The 24,006-nt window shown below is 46.5% G+C and overlaps 1 protein-coding gene across 1 annotated transcript; it reads right to left on the reverse strand.

Annotated features, from left to right (window-relative positions):
* Positions 1–1,263: 1,263 nt before the first annotated feature.
* Positions 1,264–18,131, reverse strand: OPRK1 (opioid receptor kappa 1). Its single transcript, XM_060127583.1, has 3 exons — positions 17,875–18,131; positions 6,780–7,132; positions 1,264–1,796 (listed from the first exon to the last, which is right to left on the reverse strand). The coding sequence occupies exons 1-3, from the start codon at positions 18,129–18,131 to the stop codon at positions 1,264–1,266; spliced, it is 1,143 nt and encodes a 380-aa protein (XP_059983566.1).
* Between the last annotated feature and the right edge of the window lie 5,875 nt (positions 18,132–24,006).

Below are 24,006 nucleotides of genomic sequence, written 5' to 3' on the forward strand. Positions count from 1 at the left end.
GCTCCTCGTGCAGCATGGTGCCAGGTATGTCCAAGCCCACGAGCGACATGATGTCCTCATTCAGCCCACAATTAGGATCAATTTTACTTCTCGCCGAAAGCCACAAAATAGTACCTCAGGATTTACATGAGCAGGACGCCCTCCTTCCATGAATAGAGAGAAGCTGGTAGCAGCGATATATTCATACAGAGACGCTGCTTAGGAGCTAGACTCTGCCGAGGCTACAACCCGGGAGCGAGTTAAGCATCTCCTGATTCATTAACACATGAGTTCTGGGCTCAGAACACCCATTACAGGGCTAACGGGCGCTCAGGGAGTCATGGCGCCGTGACTGATCCCCAGACAGAAGCTTATGCAGCAGCAAAATATCTCGGCATCAACCCTGAACGACTTGGGAATCTCATCAGCGTGCCCTCGGGAAACCACCTGGCAGGGAGGCAAGCCCATTCCTTATTTGCACGTACACTGTTATTTACAGATGAAATTCTATGTATAGTTGGTGGTATTTAAACCACTTTGTGTCTCTTGACACCAGGACATGCTTTATCATGAGGTTATTTATCTGAATAGCATGCTAAAAACAAAGAAACCATAGTTTTCAAGAGGTTAAACGATAACCCACCTCTTGCATGTTTAAATGACTTTGTAAACATCAGGACAGTTTCCTACTACACGCGAACAGCAGACGCCCCAGGTGTGGGTGTCTTAAGCGGAACTCCTCACCATGCAGCCACAGGAGATGCGTGTCCACACGGCGGTAAGCGAGCTGGCCACGGGCCCTGGACACGGTTTTCCTTCTTAATGACGTTGCTGCTGTCAGTGTTAAGCGTCCGGATTGGATGCCCGCTAAGCTCTGAAACCACTTTTCTTTTCTTTTCTTTTTTCCTAAACAGAGCTTTGGACTCCACGTTGCATAGGAAGGTCACAGCGGATGGGTCCTGAACGAGATCTAGGCAACCGGAAGGAAAAGGCTCGTTTCTTGGTCCCTCAAAGGAACTGGGAGTCGGCCTCGCTTCCCCTCCCTAGACAGGGGCTGCATCTCCTTGCTCAGACCTCTTGCGCTCTGTCCCCACAGCCTTGATGTCTCCACTGACCTGGGTCGCTAATGCAGCCTGCATCTCACCACCTCAGACCATGAGATTTCTGAAAGTTTGTTAAAACTGCTGCCCTTCCAGCTCAGACTGCAGTAGTAATCTGAGTTAAACCTAGATCGTTGAACTCCTCTCTACCCGGAGAACTACAGGACGACATCTCCACGACTAGTCATACTGGTTTATTTATCCCATCAGCATCCCTCAGGTGGGCAGGATCCTGAACGGTGTTTCTGACTCTGTCAGTGCCCTGGCGCTCCATCCTCATCTTAATTGGAAAGCAGAAGTCCCTGAAACACCGCTTGAAGTTTTCATCGAGAAACGCATAGAGAATGGGGTTCAGGCTGCTGTTGGTGTAGCCTAAGGCGATACAGAAGTAATAGCTGGAGAGCGCAGCCGTGCTGTAGGAGCTGCTGCCCAGAGCCTCCACGAGGATGAAGATGTGGATGGGGGTCCAGCAGATGACGAAGACCGCCACCACCACCAGGACAAGCCTGGTGATGCGACGGAGGTTGCGGTCTTTCTCTCGGGAGCCGGAAAGGAGCCGGACGCTTTTTAAGCGCAGGATCATGAGGGTGTAGCAGACGATGATGATGAAGACGGGGATCACGAAGGCAAAGACGAAGACACAGATCTTCATGACGAGGTCCCACCAGGAGTAGTCGTCATCCGGGAACTGCAAGGAGCACTCGACGACGTCCATGTCTGCAGGAGGTGACAAAGCAAAGCCACGAGAGGAACATCAGTGGTTAGCTCTCCCCTGCAATTTATATAGCGCCTTCGGTTGCAAAGGTCCAATCATGGTGAGACGCTATTACCTGAAGCAGATCACCAGTTAGGAATGAATGCCGTGCATATTAACCGTGCTATCTCTGCACGTAGAACAATGGAGCCAGGTCACCATCCACTGCTAACAAACACAATGCCACAGAATAAATACGATGAGCCAGCAATACGAATTACCTCGCTGTGGAATGGGCTGACGCGGTGATTCTCAGAAGAGCTAAACTGTTCACTATCGCATGAGTACTTGTTTGCATTTCCATACATTAACAATTCTCCCAGATCAAAGGCTCTGACAATAAAAGCTAGTATCTATTTGTAATAAATGATTAAATATTTCAAATCTAGCCATTCGATTTAACAAAAGCCAACTTGTCCAGAAAACATTAAGTGGTTTACAAGAAATCGCTATGTGGGTCGATAAAAATTTAAACAAAATTTGTCTAAATATGACCCAGCTGTTGTGATTTAATGGAACCAGGGGTGGTCGCTGTGATTGAGAGCATTGTTGAAACATGAGTAAACTTTTGAAGAAGAAAGAGACGGAGGAGGACGAAAAGGAGGAGAAGAAAATGGAAGGGGGGGGGAGAGAAAGGAGGAAGAGAGTCACCGTCATCACCGTCATCAAGGAAGTTCATAAATCAGACACGTTTTTTACTTTTGCCAACGTTGACTATGTAACAGGTAAAACGACTATGTTTATAGGATCACTTAGAAAATGGCTTTATTTGCTCTGCTTCTCTTTGCTGGACAGTATTCTCTTTGGAGTGACCATAATATTAGAAAGAGCAGAGACCCAGGATAAGAACATTTTATAATACAGAACTCCCACTGGGGGCCCGCTTACCCCTCCCAGGCTCCCTTTTCCCCAGGCATCAGCCACTGAGCACGGAGCAGGCTAAACTCTCTTTGTCCTGATTCTTCTTTAGATAAAGGAATCATGAACAATACTAAGTTGTAATTTTTAGAATGAAAATATTTTCTTCTGACACTGGAAAATCCGCTTCGAAAATAGTATAAGAATATTTTTCAAATAGTGAAAGAGCTCTAATAGTAGTGTTTTCTAAAACATCTTCATGCGCCCTTAATCGTATATCCCTTAGTAAAACAAGATCTTAGAATTTCGTTTAGACAGACTTTAAAACACAGAGAGTATAATCATTTTGGCCAATTAATAGAGATGACTATCTTAGAGTCATTTTCTATCAACTAAATACCATATCAAACCTTTCAATAGTAAATGAAAGCTCCCAAAAGAACTTGTAATTTTTGATTCCCTAAAAAAGCCATTGTCCAAAGTACCATTACTAGGAAGACTCCAAGAAACAAACAAGGATCTCTCTTATTTTTGGCTTTAGTGTTTATGGAAATAAGACCAAAGTCATTTTTTAAAAATCATCACTATCACCATAGAAGAAATGCCTTTATTCAACACCTTTTTAGGGTGGCACGTTGCTACCTGGCTTCCTTGAAGGTTGTTTCTTTCCTGCTTAACTTCTGTGTGTTCCAACAGTGCCTCCTTCCTGTGGCTGGCCTCAGCGTAGACGTCACCTTAGAGACATTTATACAGAGGCTGACCCATGTGAACAGACCTCTTCCCTGCAATTTATATTTTCTATATATTATACTTATTCTACTTTTATCGTTGTATAATAACAGAAGCTAGAACAGAAACCAGACAGAAGCTCTTCAGTAATAATGTGTTGCCTTTCCTAACGTTTCTCTCTCCATCCAGAATGTAAACTACCTGAGGGTAGGTAACAATCCACCTTGAATAATATTCAGTCCCTGCCACATAGGGAGGCAGGAATACATGGTGTTTGAGGAGAATAATTTTCTAAATAAACAAATTAATCCCACAAGGAAACCCTTGAATGAAAATATGGACTCAGTACAGTAGTTATTGTGGAAGAGTAACCTGTTAAGATAAGCAAGGCAACGTAAGGGCTGACGTTTATAATTTGGAGACATCTTTTGGCTCTGAGGACCAGCTTCCTCTCGCATGTAGTAGGTGCTCAAAAAATGTTTAATGAATGGGCGAAATAATCAACTGCAAGACTTTTACAAGACTTTGGAAAACATCCAGTGATAGAGCCGTAAATATCCTCGGGAACGTCCATGAAGCTGAACTGGTACCTACAAGGGGAAAGGAGAGTACGGAGGCGACCACCAAGGAAATCCAAGTCCAAGCACCCGTTCTTATTAAATGTTTGATTTCAGGAAAACAGAGTGCATCTTTATCTTTAAAGACATATCTAGGCTGAAAGTGAAGGGACAGAAAACGATATTCACTAAAAATGGAAACCAAAAGAGAGCAGAGGAGTAGCTAGCTATACTTACATCGGACAAAACAGCCTTCGAGTTAAAAACTGTCACAAGAGGCGATTTTATATAACGATAAAAGAGTCAATTCATCAAGAGGATAAACAATTGTAAATATATATGCACCCAACACTGGAGCACCTAAATATATAAAGTATATATAAACAGAACTGAAGGGAGGCATAGACAGCAATACAATAATACTAGGGGACTACAACATCCCACTTTCAACAATGGGTAGATTATCTACATAGAAAATCAGTAAAGAAATGGCAGACTTGAACTCAACAGATATACACAAAACATTTCATTCAAGAGCAGCAGAACAGGGGCTTCCCTGGTGGCACAGTGGTTAAGAATCCACCTGCCAATGCAGGGGACACGGGTTCGAGCCCTGGTCCGGGAAGATCCCACATGCCACAGAGCAGCTAGGCCCGTGTGCCACAACTGCTGAGCCTGCGCTCTAGAGCCCACGAGCCACAACTACTGAGCCCGCGAGCCACAACTACTGAGCCAGTGTGCCTAGAGCCATGCTCTGCAACAGGAGAAGCCACCGCAATGAGAAGCCCACGAGCCACAACGAAGAGCAGCCCCTGCTCGCCACAACTAGAGAAAGCCCGCATGCAGCAACGAAGACCCAACGCAGCCAAAAAAAAAAAAAAAAAAAAAAAAAAAAAGCCAATGCCAATCACCTCTGATACAGTGTGTGGAGATCACCTAAAGTACTCTTCTTGGTCACCCAGGAGTCTTGACATGCAGTGTGAAGCACGCTAGCCGGTCTGGAGACAATCTTTCATCACATAAACAAAGCATGCTTCACAAAATAAAAGACACACGGAAAGGATGGAGCCCTCCTACAAGACTACTCTTCTCTCATTTCTTCCTCTATTAGTTTTGCCACACAAACTAATCTTCTGCTGACACTGGGGACTCTTTTCTGCCGTTGCATCTGCACTCGTCCATCTCCAGCACCTCCTTCCTGGAAAACCCACATCTATCTTCATTTCCTTTCAAAAACCTAACTGAAATCCGTTTCTTCTAGAATGTCATTTTCTGACAATGATTACAGGAGTTGTGGTTAAGGCGACAAGTACAACATAACTATTTACAAGTATAACTGTAAAAATCAATTCTTTGTTTGCCCTGGGAAAAAATCACCCATCTTCTTATGTTACTTAGCCCATCGTTCTCACCCTCCCAGTGCACATGCAGCATCTCCTCTTGAATCTAAGTTATTACGCACCAACCCCTAGGGCTCAGAAGAGTTTCCTGCAATTTTATTTCATGTGTTGTGTGTATGAAGAAACAAAATCCTGAGTGTAGCTGATCATATTTTAAAGTGCTTCTCTGGTAAAGTTTGGCTTTTCTTAAAATTTACCAAGTATTATAGCTTAACACTTGCAGTGCTTATGCTGTAAACTCATTTTGTAGTTTAAGAGGAAAAAGATTATGCTTCATTTAAAAATGTGTACCATGCAGGATAAGCTATGATTTTAGCACCTGCCTTTTCACGGCGACCTGTACTCACAGGTGTCGTGAGCCCGCAAAATAAACTGGAGCATTCAGACAACTGCTGAAGCGATAAACAGCATTTATAAAGTCCAGAGTGATCATTCTGCTCCCCCACCCCAATGAATTTCTATTAAGACCAAAGATATTTTCACAGCTTTACCTTCTACAAGTAAAGCTAAGCTCCTAGAGCGGTAGTTCTCACCTTGGTTACAGGTCAGAGTCACCTGGGGAGATCTTAAACATCTTGACACCCAAACTGTGCCTCAGGTCAATTAAACCGGACCCTCCGGAGTGGGACCAGGCAGCAGTGTTGTCTAACGTACCCAGGTGATTCCAACACACGTCCCAGGGTCAGGACCACTGTCCTAGAAATACAGGAAAAACATCAAATGTCCTGTTTGCATGGGGTAGAAAGTAACGAGTCCAAAATCTGATGGTTTTGTTTCTCTGTACTACCATCCATCTGTGAACCTAATTTTGAATGGCCTACGCCCACATGAAGCTGCCACGATAGTGGCCCGGAGGTTAACCCCTAGGGAAAAAGAGTAAACAGCCAGCACGACTCTAATGACTCAGGGTGCTTTTGGGGAGGAAGGAGAGGAGCAAGGAGGTGTATCTTAGAATTGCCAGGACGCAACAAATTGTATTTTAAAAACCCACATGACTGTGGTTCCTTATTTCATCCCCACCCCTCCAGATTCCAGTAAGCGCTTTCTGAATAGGGGATAGGTTGGGTGCCTGTGTTCCGGTCATGCCATTAACCCATCCTATGTTTAGATGTGGAAAGGAACACAAAACTGTTTTATTTCTCATCTTCCGTGGATTTAGCATTATATTTCCGTTGGCATTTAGCTTTTCTTCTAGCTATGTGGCCTACTCACTCCCACATCAAGAGTTTGTGTAATTAGAAGTTATATTCTAAAAAAGAAACGATTTAACCAAATCACTTTGCTGAACACCTGAAACTGACGCAACATTGTAAATCAACTCTACTTCAATAAAAAATTATTTCTTTTATGAACAATGATAAAATCAACAATTTTTAAATGAAATTTAAAAAGTCGCCCTTACCTTCCCTGACTCTGGTTCCTCCAAGGACTATGGCTGAGATGCCAACAGATGAAGACAGGATCCAAATACAGATGTTGATGACCTTTGCCTTCAGGGGCGTGCGGAAGTCGAGAGCCTTGACTGGGTGGCACACAGCGATGTACCGGTCCACGCTCATCATGGTCAAGGTGAAGATGCTGGTGAACATGTTGTAGTAGTCGATGGAGATGACGATCTTGCACAGCACGTCCCCAAAGGGCCAGGAGTTCATCAGATAGACCGTGCTCTGGAAGGGCATGGTCGTGGTAACCAAAGCATCTGCTAGAGCCAGGTTAAATATATAGATGTTGGTTGCCGTCTTCATCTTTGTGTATCTAAGAGACAAGAAACAAGATTATTTCTCTCCATCTTGCTGTCATACCCATGATGTAAATGTGCCGCTGGGTTATTGAGTTTGTTTTTCATTCACTTATTCTTTACGTATTTATCATCTAGCATGTAAAAGGACTGTTCTAGACGTTAGGGGTAGTAGAAAAATGGGCAAACATTTCTGACTTTATTTAGCTTTTATTCTAGTGCTTTGTTCCAAAATCTATTTAATTTTAAAAGGGTAAAGAAGTGAGTATAGACAGACAGATGAGCATACATATAGATCTTTTCAACAGACTTGCGTGTGATACAGGTCTTTATTTTGTGACTGACAATTCATTTTAATCCTACCCAGAACTGCTTGGCTTTGTTCATTTTTTAATGCTTTATTTTTTTTTCACTGTGTAAAACAAAGATAAAACATACCCAGTTTTTCCTCGAGGAAGGTTTACCCAACTTTACTTTGAGAAATCACTCTTTGTAATTATGTCTTTTAAAATGGTTTTTAGTTTTAAATACATTCAATTTCAATGACTACAACACAACTAAGTGTTGATTTTTGTCTACCAGTGTCCCACTAGCTTTTCATTTTAAATGCATTATGTAAAAAAAGCAGGCTGAGTTCTTTCCTTATACACAGTATAGCATAAAACATAATCTGGTACGGTAGGTGAGAAAGAAATCTGTTTTCCTTTACTTTCATCTTGAGAGATTTATAAAGCACACAATGTGTTTCATTTTCCAATTGAGGGAACAAAGAATTTCAAAATAGGTCAGAAATATTGCCTTTCAGCCCAAATTATTTCTTTCAGTTTTAACATGAAGCTTAGAACAATTTCATTTTCTACTAAAACTGAATTAAGAAGATTAAGAAGATTGTTTTACTCAGAGAATGCTTCCTTAGAGACCTGCAGGGCATGAAATGTACCAAAGTACATCAGCGGGTTTTCTGAGGCCAAATGCTAAAATATGTTGGGAAAATCCATATATTAATTACTTTCTACACACCTCACATTTGTGGACCTAACCGCAATTAATTCAGCCAGGTCCCATGTACCTACAAGGAGCCAGACATCAATGTTAGGGCCTTGATTTTAATTATACAGCTTCTTTGTAAGGAGCCAATTACGGAAAACGACTTCTATTTTGGCTGTAAAGTCAATATCAGTGGTATTGATTGATCACTGTGTCTGTGCTGCTCAATCCATAAATGCCCACATGACACTTCTGTGACAGGTGGTGACACAACAGCTCTGTCTCCCCTTTTGTAGGCCCTGCAGTCTGAGGCGAAGTCAGACAGTCCTGAGTCTGAACTCAGTGTACGACTTTTCTGAGTTTCAGGTCCCATGAAACAAGGACAATAAAACCGAACTGACAGGACACGAGATAAAGGCAGGAGACAACCTGACTCAAAATACCCGACACACAGGATCACACTGCACTCAGGGTCCCACCCCGGCACCAGTCTCCTTGCCTGTTTCCTCTTCCTGCCTGTGCTTGGATGAAAGCATTGTGAACACTTGTACCCAAGTCAGTATCTCTTGGCCTCCGTTTTGATGCTCTGTTAACTAAAGAGTGCCTTAATCTGGAAAGCGAGGAGTTTATTCTAAAATACGTTTTGCTTTTACATGTTTTACTCAAATATTATTAAATGGCCCATAAGGTTTAGAAAGCGATTGAATGTATCCGCCCAAGACTCCGGGCACAGGCTTTTAAAGGCACAGATAACTAAGCCAGTGCACTTCCTGAGACAGAGACAAATGTTTCTTTTTTTTTAAAACCATTTTTTAAATTGAAGTATAGTTAATTTACAATATTGTCTTGGTTTCAGGTGTACAGCAAAGTGATTCCGTTAGACCTATATATCAATACACATATACATGTATTCTTTTTCAGATTCTTTGCCATTATAGGTTATTACAAAATATTGAGTATAGTTCTCTGTGCTATACAGTAGGTCCTTGTTGATTACCTATTTTATATACAGTACTGTGTATCTGTTAATCCCAAACTCTTAATTTATCCCTCCTCCCACTTCCCCTTTGGTAACCACACATTTATTTTCTATGTCTGTGACTCTGTTTCTGTTTTGTAAATAAGTTCATTTACATCATTTTTTTAGATTCCACATATAAGTGATATCAGATGGTATACGTCTTTCTCTTTCTGACTTACTCTGCTTAGTATGACGATCTCTAGGTCCATCCTAGAGATTACACGAGCCCCCCTCGTCACCATCCTGCTGCCACTCTTATTATGCTGTTAGCGTCACCGTTCATCACCCACTGCAGTCCCAGGAACTGTTACAATCCTGCAAGGTACGGCAGCCCCACTTCCTCTGAAGAGGAAGCAGCCTTAGAGATGACTCTCAGGGCTTCTCGGAATCCATCCCTAATAAGTAAAGGAATTCAGGACCATAGTCCAAAGTTTCTTAAGGAGTCAGAAATTTTATCAGAGGACTAATGGGATTCTGTGAATCCTGCTACTTCTAGCAGCCAAAGGTTGAAGAACATTCTGATGAGTGTGGTTTAGTGTGCATGATGAGGGCAGAAAACATGTGACAGGATGAAACGGGGCCTGGTCCAGGGAATGCAAATATAAAATATTAGCATCTCACCCCTCGATGGACAAATGCCGTCAGCACGTTACGGTGTTTCAGGTTCTCCATAAGCAATACCCATTTTTTTTCAGGTGAGGAAACTCAGCAAAGAGGTAGTAAGTGATTTCCTCAAATTTGAGAGACAGTGGGAATTAAAATCTGAGCCTTCCGAGTAGTCGTCAAACTACTGCTCCAACATAATGAAAAAACAAACACCCTACTGGCCATTTTTCTGAAGAGACTCCCTTAATACAGCAAATAGCTAACGGCCGATAGAAAGCTCCTGAAGAAACACTGGTCTGGCGAAAAAAACGAGCGTGATCAAAGGCTCCCGTCCCACGGGAACCTGGCCACTACCCCACAAGCCTGGAGCTGCACCACGAGTCTGAAGGCCCAAACGCCAAACTCAAAAGAAGGACAACTCTACAGCACCTGGGAAGATGCAGCCCTTTTTGACCAGCGGTGGGAGAACAGCACAGTGAGAGATGGGTTTCGGCACTCTTTTCCCTGCATGATTTATTCATCCTCCTGGGCATGCTTTCCAGATACACAGCATTCTAGATTTTATGTTTAAAATAACCAGACATGATGGCTGTACTGATGTGAATTCTCAGGAGAACTTATTTGAAAACATAATAAGTTTGCTTCATTAAATTCTCCAGATATTTCCGGTTCATCTCAATGAAATGAATTTGCTATACATCCTTTTAGATTATTTACTGCTGAAATTATGGTTCTTTACTCAAGGGCAGTAGCTTATTAATTTTTTTTTAAAGAAGGGAAATTCAGCCATGGTTTCTCCAGTGATCTGACTTTGAAATTGCCTCAATCTATAGTATTTTAAAGGAGTCATATTCACGTAGGTATCAGGTCCCTGATACTCTCCTACCTGCAAAGAGCAAAAGCTTTCATGAGAACAGAGGAGTGGGGCGTGTCTCCCATTCCTGCCTCTTGTGACTGCAGGTACCAGGCTGCTAGTGATGGACAGCCAGAAGGGCGGGCAGGCATCTCACTGGGTGATGCAGGAGAAGGGGAGGAAGGCTGATGCAGAAGCAATGCTTTCACTGCAATAGCCAGGGCCCCAGAAACTACTCATCCTCCCCCTGCACTCACGGCCCTGAGACCCAGAAGAAATGTTCTAGTGCGTTCGGTGGTGCACGCTGGGTGAGTGTTTATCACGCCCAGCCACACCTGGTAGAAAACTACAAATCTCAAATGACTGACATGTTGCTTCCTAGTGTACAACTATCTGGATACCTAGAAGAACACAGAATTCTTAAGTGATTTTTCCGTTTTTATACAGAAAACTGACCTAGCTAAGGTGAACCACAGGGTGCCACAGAGAGGTGACACGGTCACCCTCCTCTCTCTCTTTCGTGGGAAGGAAGTGCCCCTACAGTAGGTGGAAGCAACACAGTAACGCAGAGACAATTTAGAGTTGCGTTGTGAGGTTAAAAGAGTTAATACTCAACAGAACCTTGGAAAATCGCTCCTATTGCCACAGCCGATCGTTAAAGCCTCAATAACTCCAGCCATTCTTAGTCTGAAGGCTGCCCCGCTCAACTGCAGACCAGTTCCTTTGGGGTATCTCAATTCATCACGTTTTATGTTTTTCTCATTTTTTATTTAAATTCTGACTTGCTTGGCCAGTGGAGTGGGTTAAAAAAAAAAAAAAAAACAAGACATAAGCCTTTTATAATATTAGCTTCACTCCTAAAACCTATTCTTCTTACGTTAGTCTTCCTTATCTAAGACAAAAGCCAGCATCCCCTCCAAAGAAAGAAAGAAAGAAACAAAAACCACTGGCCGATTTTCTGCCAAGGAATAAACGAATGTCATTCTGAAACTACCTTCTGTTAACACGGCATCTTGCTAAGCCTGTAAAACTAGCACCACTGAAACCACGCTAAGGCAAATCTCAGAAAGGAAACCGTCCTGCCGACGTAGAAGTTTAGGGTTTTAGCTGAGCACAGAGCGCCCCGTCGCCCTCCCACCTTCAACCGCCAACCCCCGGCAGCGACAACTGAGTGTGTCCACAGGTTAACCTGGAGTAAAGGAGATGCCTGCTGCCCGGTCCTCCCGAAGACACTGCTGGAGACACGGTCAATGGAGAGGTGCTAGTTCTCCCAGCGAGAAGTCAGTGCCTCCTGAAACTAACTCTAACACAGGCACTGGGAAAACCTGTAAAGGCAACACAGTCCAAAAGGGATTCTGAAGACTACAGTTTTGCCCAAGTCTGTTAAAGCTTAAGAGCTCTGTACCTGATCACCCCCTTGTTTGTTTTTTTTTTCTCTTTCTTTCCTTTTCTTTTTTCCTGTTTTTTTTCTTCCTTCCTTCCTTCCTCCCTCCCTCCCTCTCTCTCTCTCTCTTTCTTTCTTTCTTAGCAGCCATTTAGTCTCTGCTCTCTGAAACAGCTCCATGAGGATTTGGACTTCTGTGATGTCCCACAGCAAAGAAAATAATTCCATTTAGCTAATCCATATAAACAGTGGCAGTGAAGCCAATTCTCTCTTTTAAGAGCTTATCAAACAATAAAATTACTTCCAGAAATTCATGATAGGCTCTTCTGAAAATAATTTCTGAAGTTATTTTACTATGCTTGCTTTAGTGGAAATGTTGGGTATTGATTCAAAGAGAGGATTCAGGATAAATTACAACATATTTTTTTAAACCAAAGCCTAAGGTACGACTGCTGTTGGATAGCCACACCCCTCTGCCTTTCCTCTCACACCTCCCTAGGTGTCCCTTGGTGACACTATCTAAGGTTGGCTCCCTTGACATTTTTTTTTTTTTTTGCGGTACATGGACCTGTCACTGTCGTGGCCTCTCCCGTTGCGGAGCACAGGCTCCGGTCGCGCAGGCTCAGCGGCCATGGCTCACGGGCCCAGCTGCTCCACGGCACGTGGGATCTTCCTGGACTGGGGCACGAACCCGTGTCCCCTGCATCAGCAGGCGGACTCTCAACCACTGCGCCACCAGGGAAGCCGCCCCCTTGACATTTGACAGAACCTGGAATACGTTGCACATACAACTGCAGTGATTACAAGCAACACTTGCAGGAGTGGGGGCTAGGACACCTGTCGTGGAAAGAGGCAGGCAGTGTAGCAGACACTCTGACTGGCTCACCCCATCCCCCCTTCCATACTTCCCCAAATTGGTTATACCACACAGTTTTGGCGGGACGGGCATAAGCTCAAGCATGGGGTCCCCACTGACTCAGAGGTGGCCTGAGTGAGTCAGATGTTCTCAGCAGAGTGGAGCGTGGGACTTCCGTCATGCCTGGGGAAGAAACACCCTACCCCCCAATTTATGAGCCAGAGAACGCGTACCTTCGTGAGGAACAACTCCATGCCCAGCAAGCTTGGGGGCGTTAGCTGCCTTTGGAGAAGAAATCTGAGATCAGGAAATGGAACGATTTCCAGAGGATTTCTGTGGTTCTGTTGTTTTCTAAGCCCCTTACAAAGTTACCTCTTTCGGCAAATTCCAACACCGCCCAAGATGAATTGTAGGGAAGCCAAAGTCTTCTACTCCAAGGGCAAAGTCAGCAGAATGATGATCCCTAGAGGTCTTTATTACGGTAGCAAAGTATTAATGAAAACTAATGAGAAAAGGAAAAGGCAAAACCTAAGACCAAGCACCAGATAATTTTCCGATTTCCGTTATTTTTTTCCTAATAATTTTCCTTGCTTATCCTTACACTCAATCTAAAAAGAAACATACCTTTATAAGAGTAAAGCTTTTCTTTAAATTAAACAAAAGAAAAAATATATGTATGTAACTTCATAAAGACTGAAGCTTGAAGTGTCTTCTTAAAGAGAACAGAAAATGGATAAGCGGTGTTTAGAGCTGAATTGTGTCCCTCCAATTCATATGTTCAAGTTCTACCCCCCAGTACTTCAGAATGTGACTGTGTTTAAAAGTAGGGTCTTTGAAGAGGTGAAATGAGGTAAAATGGGGTCATTAGAGTAGGCTCTAATCCAACATGACTGGTGTCCTTATAACAAGAGGACGTTAGGACACAGAGAGTAGGGATGGAGTCTACACAGACGACCATGTGAGGACACAGGGAGAAGGCAGCCGTCTGCAAGCCAAGGAGAGAGGCCTCAGGAGAAACCAAACCTGCCAACACCTTGATCTTGAACTTCCAGCTTCTAGAACTGTGAGAAAACACATTTTTGTTAAGCCACCTGGTCTGTGGTACTTTGTTACGGCAGCCCTAGCAAACTAATACAGGCAGATGTCTAGAAGTCTGAGCTACCTGTGAGATAATCGCATAGAGCCATCCAGAAGGAGGCCAGCTGACTCTGCAGCTGGGGATGAATAAGTGGGAGAGAGATACACAGACTCAGGACTGGTCAGAATTGCCCTGACAGTTACGGCCACAAGCATGGACGACACCACTAAGAGCGATGGTCAGTTTGACAAGCCATTTTGGCCAGGCTACAGTCTCTGAATATTCAGGGACTTACCAAGGTGCGGCTGTGAAGGTGTTTTGTAGATGTGGTTAAAGTCCATAATCAGTTGACCTTAAGCAAAGAAGATGACCCTAGATGATCTGGTGGGCCTGGTCCAATCAGCTGAAAGGCCTTAACTACAGGGCTGCGGCTTCCCTGAGCAAGAAGAGATTCTGCCTGGGGAGGGCAGCCTGCCGCTCCTGATGCCTGCGCTCGGGGCAGCAGACCTGCCTAGCCAGCCCCGCAATCACGTACGCCAATTCCTTGGAATAAACCCTCAACACACATATCCCCTACTGGTTCTGCTCCTCTGGCTGAATCCTGACTAATATGGAGGGTGTGCAAAGTGAGGGCAAAGAGAGCTGAGAATGCTCTGGAAAAGAGGAGCATTTAGGGAACGTCAGGGAAGAGGGGGGCTGTGATGGAGGCTGAGGAGAAACCCAGCAGATGTGGAAGGAAGTCAAGGAGAAGGTGAGACTGGTCCAGCGTGCCGAATCCCCATGGGAGTCAAGGGACAGCCAGGCTGAAACGAGCATCCGGACTGTGGGAGCTTCAGCTCCGGGAGAGGAGTGTCACATCACAGGCACCCCCAAGGTGCTGGCAGGACCCAAGGACGTGGATCAAGGGCTGAGGTAAGAACATCCTACGCCAGGACCACAAACCCCAAAGCCTGGAGAGGGAGGCTGGAGTGCTTAAATTTTAAGGTTTTCAAAGTGAAAGGTTAAAGTACCCTACCATTAGGCAATTATAGCAGTTGCTACACATTAAATGATGAAAATCCTTGAAATACTAGATTATCTTCAGAAGATACTGGACAGCATTCCAGGTGTTCAAGGTGGGAAAAGCTATGTGTAAGGCAGGTCTAAAAACAGTCAAAGCTTTTTCCACAACCCTCACTTTCTCCCCGGGTCTGAGCTGGCCATCCCAGACCTGCACCTGCCCTGCCATCCAAGCATCCAAATTCCATCTCCAGAGTGACTTCCCAGAGAACTCAACCAGGACTCTTTTGCATGTACAATATTTCAAAATGACGTCCTTGTCGACACAGGGAGGGGGAAGGGTAAGCTGAGACGAAGTGAGAGAGTGGCACTGACATATACACACTACCAAATGTGAAATAGATAGCCGCATAGCACAGGGAGATCAGCTCGGTGCTTTGTGACCACCTAGAGCGGTGGGATAGGGAGGGTGGGAGGGAGACGCAAGAGGGAGGGGATATGGGGATATATGTATACGTATAGCTGATTCACTTTGTTAGAAACTAACACACCATTGTAAAGCAATTATACTCCAATAAAGACGTTAAAAAAAATAATGTAATGTCCCTCTCAAAAGTGATCCCCCATCTTTTCAGGCGATGCTGGTCAGCCCTCAACGTCAATCACCAAAGCTGCACTTGAATTCCACACTCTGGCTCTGCTCTGAGTTCTGATGAGCAAACCACCGCCTGCTGCAAACCATCTTCAGCCCTTTTTTCTCCTGAGCAAAATAAACCCAAGTCCATCAAGTTTCCTTCTGAGGTTTCATTTTTCAATTCTTTGACCCTGTATCAGCTTGAACAAAATGCTCCGTAACGCTCTCAGCCATGGATTTAAGCCAACTATTGTTTCAGTAGGTTGGCTTTCCAGGGTGAGAATAGAACTCTTCCCTCTTCATTTACTATCAAGTGCGGTGGGAGGAAGGATGATGTTATGTGAACTCTCTAACTCCTATTGTATTTTTAGCTGAATTTATCCCCTTCACACAAATTTTAATCTTGGATATCTTTGGAATAGATAAATTCAATTTATAATTATACTTTTTTATATTTATCATTAAAAATCCTAGTCAATCTACAATGATTCTTTCTTTCTGACATGTCTAATGCTCCCCGTGGAGTTCCCTTTGCATATATTTTAAGATTCTTTATTCTTTTTAATCCTAGACTGCAGGGCTATATAAAAAGTTGTAGAGCAACTAAGAAGCCCTTCTCAAACTCAGAACTTCAAGTTCTCATTCAAGTGACAATAAGATGTATCTGTCTCACTCAAGCACTTAAATATGATGAGAAGGAACAGAGTGGGTTTTTTCTTAGTATCCTCTTTTCATGTAACAATGTTTTATTATAAGACAACAGCCGCTGTAGCAAAGATCTTCTAAAAAATTTAATTATAGTCTAGAATACAGCTGTCTTTTCTTTTCTTTTGGTTACTATAATCTTCCCTCCAATGGAGAGCAGCCCTAAAATTACTAATGACTTAGGAAAACAATGTGTTTTTAAAATATTCCTCCTTCTGTATCTTGTACTCATCACTGATAGAAATCCTGTAAAATGCAATAAGCAATTATGAAAAGCAAGGTTACCAAGCTAGAGACGCTAATTGTAGGTGAAAAGAGCTTTATAATATGTAATCGGAAGCTTAAATGATGGTTTGCAGTTCCAGAGCACAGATGAGGATAAAAGACCCGACATTTCCGGGGGGGGGGGGGAGAGAGAGAGAGACAGAGAGAGAGACAGAGAGACAGAGAGACAGAGAGAGGAGGGAGGGAGGGGGAGGGGGAAGGAAGGGAGAGGGAGGGGAGGGAGGGGGAGGGAGGGAAGGAGGGGGAGGGAGGGAGGGAGGGAGAGAGAGACAGAGAGAAAGGGGTGTTTGAAACATTCATGCTACTGCAGGTATTGTTCTTAAAGTTCATAATAAAGAGATATTAGTTTTTCACCCTTTCAATGTCCCTAAACAGCGTGACTTGCAGCCTTCCTTTACTTCACAGGAACTTCTCAAAGGAATCTCAGCTTTGTAGTCACTCTCAAAGGTGCAACTGCAGAGCATTAAGTCTGCCAGAAAGGGAAACTTCTCAAAGAGCATCCAGACAATGTTAGGATTTTTTTTTTCTCTTGTTTCCTATGTTGCAAGAGGCCAAAAGAGAAATCACTTCACTTACCAGAAAATTTGCATATACGTGGATATCTGGATATTTATTACTGCAAGTTGACATCAATGTATCCACAAAAGAACAATAAAATCAAACCTTCAGTTCTCACCGCGGAAGATAAAAAGCAAAACAATTTTTGGAAACCTCCAGCAGCTGTACGTTAACAGATAAATATTAGGTGGTTTATGTCCAAAGGTCACTGGTATTCTAAACAAATAAGACGGCATATCAGTACTACAAAGGCTCACGTATGGATACCAACCACCCTCAACAGTATGCGGGCTTTGCTTCATAAACCATAACACCAGTCTGACGAGCCACAGGAAATTCTTCAGTGCATTAGGTGGGCATGAATTTTATCTAAAGAAACATTTGCAAAGGGCAAAACGAAGTGCTCCAAACGGGCGCAGGCAATCAGGCAAAAGGCCAGGCAGATGGACCAGTTTCCCTCCCACGAGACACTGACCTTGCCCCTTGCAGGGACACCCCCTGCACTCTCCCTGTCCGTAGGGTTTTCAGTAGGGGTTTGGGGGGTCAGGGAGGGTCACTCCTAAATCCTCAAGACACCTCCGGCTGCTCGGCTTCGCCCTCTGCGAACCTCGAAGTCCCGCACCAAAAACTCTCCCAGGAAATCTCACATCGAGGAGGCCACGCTCTGAGGCTTTGAGGAGCCCGACAGAACGGGATCCCCATTACCGGGCGGGCGTCCCTCCGCGCGTCCTGGTGGCCGGCCCGACCTTCCCTCCCTGCTGCGGCCACTGCGGCGCCCGGACCCCGAGCTCACCGGACGATCACGAACATGACCAGCGAGTTGCCCACCAGGCCCACGACGAACACCACGGAATAGACCGCCGTGATGATGACCGGGATGACCGGCGAGATGTGCTCGGGCTCCGGCGGCGCGTCCTCGGAGCCTGCGCTGCTGTTGCGGTCCGGCTCGGCCCAGCCCGGGAACCGGCCGCTGCCGTTGGGGGGCAGGCAGGTGCTTGGGGCGCAGGTGGAGCCCGGTTCGCCGCGGAAGATCTGGACAGGGGGCTCCATGTCGGGCGGCTGCAGCTGCGGGGCGAGGGCAGGCGACACCTGCGGGCTGCGGGGGCGAGAGAACCGGCTGGACCCCGGAGGCAAACTTTGGCTGCGCCCGAGCCAGCGTGCGAGGCCAGCGGCGCCGAGGGCCCAGGGCCCGCTGATGCCCACCCCGGGGGACTGGCCTCTGGCTGCCGCCCGCGCCTGCAGACGCGCCGCAGATGCCAAGAGGGGCGCAGAGCGCGCCCGCCTTTCCCCCGGTTCCCGAAATCCGCCACCCTTGGAACCGTCCTCAGACCGCGGCCCGGAGCCCCTAGGGACACGAGATCCCTGGAGCACAGTCCTCGCTCCCAAGCACGGCGCCTCGAAAGCCCAAAGCTCACCTCTGAGCCCAGAGACGCGCGGGGCGACGCAGTGATGCCGGCCCGCGCGGGTCCTCGCGTCCCCGGGTCTGCTCGGCCCTCGGGTCGCCGCGCTCCCGCAGCCCCGCGCTCCGGCCGCGGACGCCTCCCCCCGAGCGCGTCCCCGCCGCTCAGCGCGCGGCTCCCACGAGCGGAGGCGGCTGAGCCCCCGGGACGCAGCGAGGACGCGCTGGCGCCAGGGACCCCGCCCCGCCCCTGCCGGCCAGCCCGCCTGGGCCTGCGGCGCTCCCGGCCCCGCGCGCAGCCTCGGTCCGACGGCCCCCGCCGCCTGACAGTGAGCAGGTGGGCGTCGGGAAGGGTGCGCCGGTCCAGGACGAGTCAGCAGCTGGGGTACTCGCCGTGTGTCTAGAGCTGCTGCAGGCCCAGCTCTCAGGACACGTCTGCCTTCAGGTGAGGGGGAAATCGTAATTCTATTTGAGTGGCCCGTCCAAATACAGTAGCGAAATTATGCAATTGGAACGAGACCAAATCACAACATTCAAATGACTGAATATACATACATAGAATATTCTGTCCCCTTCAGCCTCCTCTGTCGGAGACGATGCACAGAACGCACCTTAAGGCAGCACCTGCGTTTCGTGGTGCTACCTGCGGAAAAGCAAGACCCCCGCCTTACTCAGGCCTCGGTGTAGGTGCAGGTAGGTGACCGTGTCTCTTTCTCCCACGTTAATCTCTGCAGCCCTCACGGTCCCTAACTCCGGCACCTTTTCTCTAAAACCTCCGAGGGCCTGAGCCCCGCAGAGAAATTCGATCATCCTTCTTTCCGGTGACTCTGCCAGTGCCAGGATCAGGTTCTGCTGGTAAAAGAAACCCTCAGCACAGCGACCAAAAGGTAGGAAAGCCGAGGTCAGCTGGAGGAGGGAAACAGGACTCAGCCACTGAGATGAGGGCCTCAAGGAGACCGGAGAGGTTCCCCTTTCCCAGTTGGGTACTGGCGGCAAGATGCCTGAGTTTCCTGGGAGGACTCCTGTCTAAGACTGGCTGACTTACCGAGACAAACACGGGCCCTCGCTTGCTTCCTACAGATCACATCGGTGCCCACACCTGGGCACCATCATGGCCCATACAGTCATTCCATCCGCTGGCTGACAGCAGAAGGGAACCCCTACCTCTTCCAAGACACTGTGACCCCCAAAGAGGGACGTGCCCACCAGGGTCTTACCCCAGCCTGGAAATGTGCTGCTCTTCTGGGAAGCGTGATATGAGTCCAGCAAGCATCCCTTCAACCCTGGTGCCCTAGGAGTCTTGAAATTAAGTTTTGATAAATCTTATATTTAAGTCTGACTGCAGATTTTCATTAGAAGATGACATCTGCTTTCACAAAACATCGGAATGCTGTGACCTCCGTGGGTCTGAGGGTCCCTGTCTGTCAGGAAGATGGCAGACACATCTCGAATCTTCTCACATCCTGACGGTGGGATCCCAGGCTGCCACCAGAGCAGCCCAGCAAGACGTTTGTTTGAAGTTCACAAAAACTGAGCAGTATCCATGTCAGAAAGTCGAAATAATACATTAAAGGAAAATAACTGAGAAGGGCATGATTATCCATCTATCATCCTATTACCTATCTGTCTATTTATCTGTGAATTCAGCACTGAGATACAACTGCCTCTGTGCTACACACTTTGAAAGGATGTTGACAATATCTATCCTCCTCTTGCACTTATTTATCACATAGAGGTTTTGTTTGTTTTGGTTTTGGTTTTGGTTTTTGTGCACACACACAGGTGGCTTGCACAGCTGGTAACGTTAGAGCTGGGTTCAAACACAGGTATTTCTGTCTCTTGCCATATGTTGATTGAACAGAATGATTTCATGTAAAGGAGCCTCTCTTCCCCAAAAGACAAAACAATATAGACGGGGATATTTAGCAAGAACCAAAAAGAAGAAAGGGAAGGGTATTACTTGAAAAGATTTAAGGAAAGTTTTGTTTTGTTTTGTTTTTTTGTGGTACGCAGGCCTCTCACTGTTGTGGCCTCTCCCGTTGTGGAGCACAGGCTCCGGACGCGCAGGCTCAGCAGCCATGGCTCACGGGCCCAGCCGCTCCGCGGCATGTGGGATCTTCCCGGACCGGGGCACGAACCCGCGTCCCCTGCATCGGCAAGCAGACTCTCAACCACTGCGCCACCAGGGAAGCCCTAAGGAAAGTTTTAAAGTGAAAAACTTTAAAGAAGTGTCCAAAAGTTGGTACAAGTCCAATAATTCAAATTCTTGATCGCCCCTTCCCATATATATATATACACACTATATATAGTGTGTGTGTTAGGAGGGATTTTGCTGGAAAAATACCTCTCTAATTAAAACAGAATCCTGGAAAAATACCTCTCTAATGGAAACAGAATGCAGGACTCAGACCCTTCTGTCTTTGGTGAAGGAAGCCTATGAGCTATTGCAGGTGTACGCTGCACGTGTCTTTTAGACTGCAAAATGATGTTCTAATTTTGATCGTCGGTAAGAAACCTCTACTAGTTGGGACAGTCTTTGAAGGCAAAAAATTACTAATTATGATAAAAGTAGTTTTGTTTCATCTGAGTACTCCTATTTTTTTTACCAAATTAATGGCCAAAATAAAGTGAAGCCGAAATGGGCAGAGCGTTAAGAAGCCTTTAGACAGCTCTGGTTGCCAGGAGAATCTGGCCTGTGTCTCTGGACACAGAGAGGAAAGCTACCTACTCCGTGGAGTCAGGTTGACGTGAAATGTTATCATGCTCTTGGAGTAAAGCTTATAAAATAGGAAGGAAAAAGAAGCTGTTGGCACTCCGCACCCTGTTATACGCTGATGTGAAACAGGTTATTGAACTTACTAGCACTTTATCCCCACCTGCCATTCTGCTCGATGCAAACGCTATGTTTATAACTGCAAGTAAAGCTCTTGTAAAGCTGAGCGTGTGTTCAGTGATTCTTATTGATTGGTGCTATGAGCATCTTGGGTGATGGGTGCATTGGCATTTCTGTCACATAGACTAGAGAACCCACCAGCAAACTGTGTCCGTTTGCTTTCTCATGTCTCCAACGGTAGACAGAAACCTGCAATGGGTGTATCGCTGAAGGGAGCAGTTTCATTTGCGTAGACCCTGGGTGCAGCCAGTGCAGCCTCCAGAAAGCCAGAATGCAGTGCCCTCCAGGTCACTTCACTCCTCAGACGTTGCCCAATGCCCCCAAGCGGAAGATGATGAAGAGGCAGGATTCTGAGGGTCCAAAAATAAACAGGGCAAAGGCAGTCCCTTCCCAAAGAGGAAGTGCAATCTGGTGTGAGAGACAGATCGAATTTTTTTTACCTTTATGAGTAATTAATAACAAACACAGCTAACCCTGGTAAGTGTTCTAGAGGAAAAGTGTTTAATAAAACAGACAAGCCGACAGCCAAGGCAGCAAGTTTGTGCGAGATGAAAAATGGCGTCCCTTCCTCGAGACACTTTACTAATTAATGTCTGTCAGCAAATTGCCACGTTAAGGATTCAAGTCCCCTTCTGTCTTTGGCGTGAAGGAAGCCTGTGAGCTATTGCAGGTGTACACGCGGCACATGTCTGTAGGGGCCGTGAAGACCGGGCGTCAGGGACCCCGACTCAGTACGAAGTGGCGTCGAAGCTGATGTTGGAAGACGGTGCGGCAGTTCCCCAGGTGAAGGGGAAGAAAGGGACCGTCCTCAGCAGGAGCCGCACCTGTGGCGGCCGTGATGGGCAGGAGAGGACACATACCTGGGCCTGCGGGGGGGGGGGGTGTCAGGGAACCTGAGTCTGGGGACCGGGGAGGTGTGACACCAGATGAAGGGGCAGCCGAGGCCCAGATCACGCTGGGCTCTCACAAACACTTGGATTTCAGCCTAAGAGCAACAGACACTGGAGGATATCAGGCGGGGGCGGGTGGCATACTCAGATCTGGGATTTTTGAAACATCACTCATCTTTAATGAGTAGAATGCATTGGAGAGACAAGAGCAGACGTGGGGAGCTTCACACTGAATCAGCATCACGCACTGTTATAACCAAAGGGCATCTTGATGCGCCCCATACCTGCGTGTTATGCAAGTGAAGACTTTCCCATGGTCACAGAGCAGGGATTTAAACCTGAAACTTCCTGCACTGAAATTCTTGATCAAAATGAATCCATGGATTTGTAAATTCAGTGCCACTCCCACGTCAGGCCCTAGGTTACGGAGTGAGAGAAAGTATGGCAACACAAAGCAACACGTGGCATAAAAGACTGATTAGTCCAAAGGACTAATTGGACAGAATTAGTGCAAAGGCGTCAGGATTACCTCCGGTCATAGAGGAAAAGTGGGCATCCAGGTAGGGACCGGCGTCTGAACAAGATTTACCAGGAAGAAAAGGCACAGAAACACCTATGCCGAGGTGTGAAAGCTGGGCCGTGGTGGTCGTGTGTCTGCAGTGTTACCAGGGCGATGGTGCTGAGGTGAGAACCACGGGAGGTTGGAGGGAGACGGACGCAAAGAGGCCGCCGGTGCCCAGACGGCGGGGCTGGGCTGGGGCTTGAGTGGCCTGCAGGATGGAGGTGGTGGGGGTGGGACCGCGGGGGCCGTGTTGGGGGAGAGAGCAGTGCTAGAGCTGCCGTCATGGTCTAGGTGAGGGATGATCCAACGCTAAAGCAAGGCGATTGCTGAGACAGCAGCGAGGAGATGATCGTCTTGAGAACCGTTTAGGAAATTAGATGGGCAAGGCTCGTGGTTTGAATAAACATGGAAGTTAGGGAGGAGGATAAGCCTAGACTTACTTTAAGCTTGTGCTTGGGTGACCAAGGGCAGGACGGTCCCATTAACGGAAACAGGAAACACAGGAGCAACCACAGCAACTTGGGGAGAACGTCACGAGCTCAGGTTCTACGAGGCTGTGTTTGGGGTGCGGGTGAGACGTAGTGTGTGCATGTGGTGTAGGGCCCTCTACTGCTGGGAGTGTCTGTGTTGGAGAGAGAAGCGGCAGGTAGAGCCAGGGGCAGGAATAGGGGCACCAAGGTGAGCAGGGAGAACACCACGCTAATGAGAAAACGCTACGAAACCACACCATTTAACAGGGCGTCAGCAAAGGGGACTGATGACAGGCATAGAGGAAGGAGGAGAATCGGACTCAGAGAAATCAAGAGAACGGAGAATTCAGGAAGGAGAAGTAATCAATGCTGTCCACATGACACGGAATGTGAAGTAGGACATCTGACAAGAAGAACGTCACTGGCGTCCGGGCATTATATAGGATTAAGATCGTGATTTATAGTTGAACATCAGAACTGAAATGAACAGATAATACAGCATCACAAAAGCTGCTACTGAGTTCTCTGTTGAAGGACGTCTCACCTGGGAGACGTTATGTCAGGTTATGTCAGGTGGCGGGTGGCAAGGCTACTCCTCACATTTTATTTTATTTCACTTCATTTCATTTCATTTTTTGGCGGTGCCAGGTGGCATGCGGGATCTTAGTTCCCCCACCAGGGATCCAACTCGTGCCCCCTGCATTGCAAGTC

This window comes from Lagenorhynchus albirostris, chromosome 17, assembly GCF_949774975.1.
Source record: "Lagenorhynchus albirostris chromosome 17, mLagAlb1.1, whole genome shotgun sequence".
In the NCBI taxonomy this organism is placed as follows: Eukaryota; Metazoa; Chordata; class Mammalia; order Artiodactyla; family Delphinidae; genus Lagenorhynchus; species Lagenorhynchus albirostris.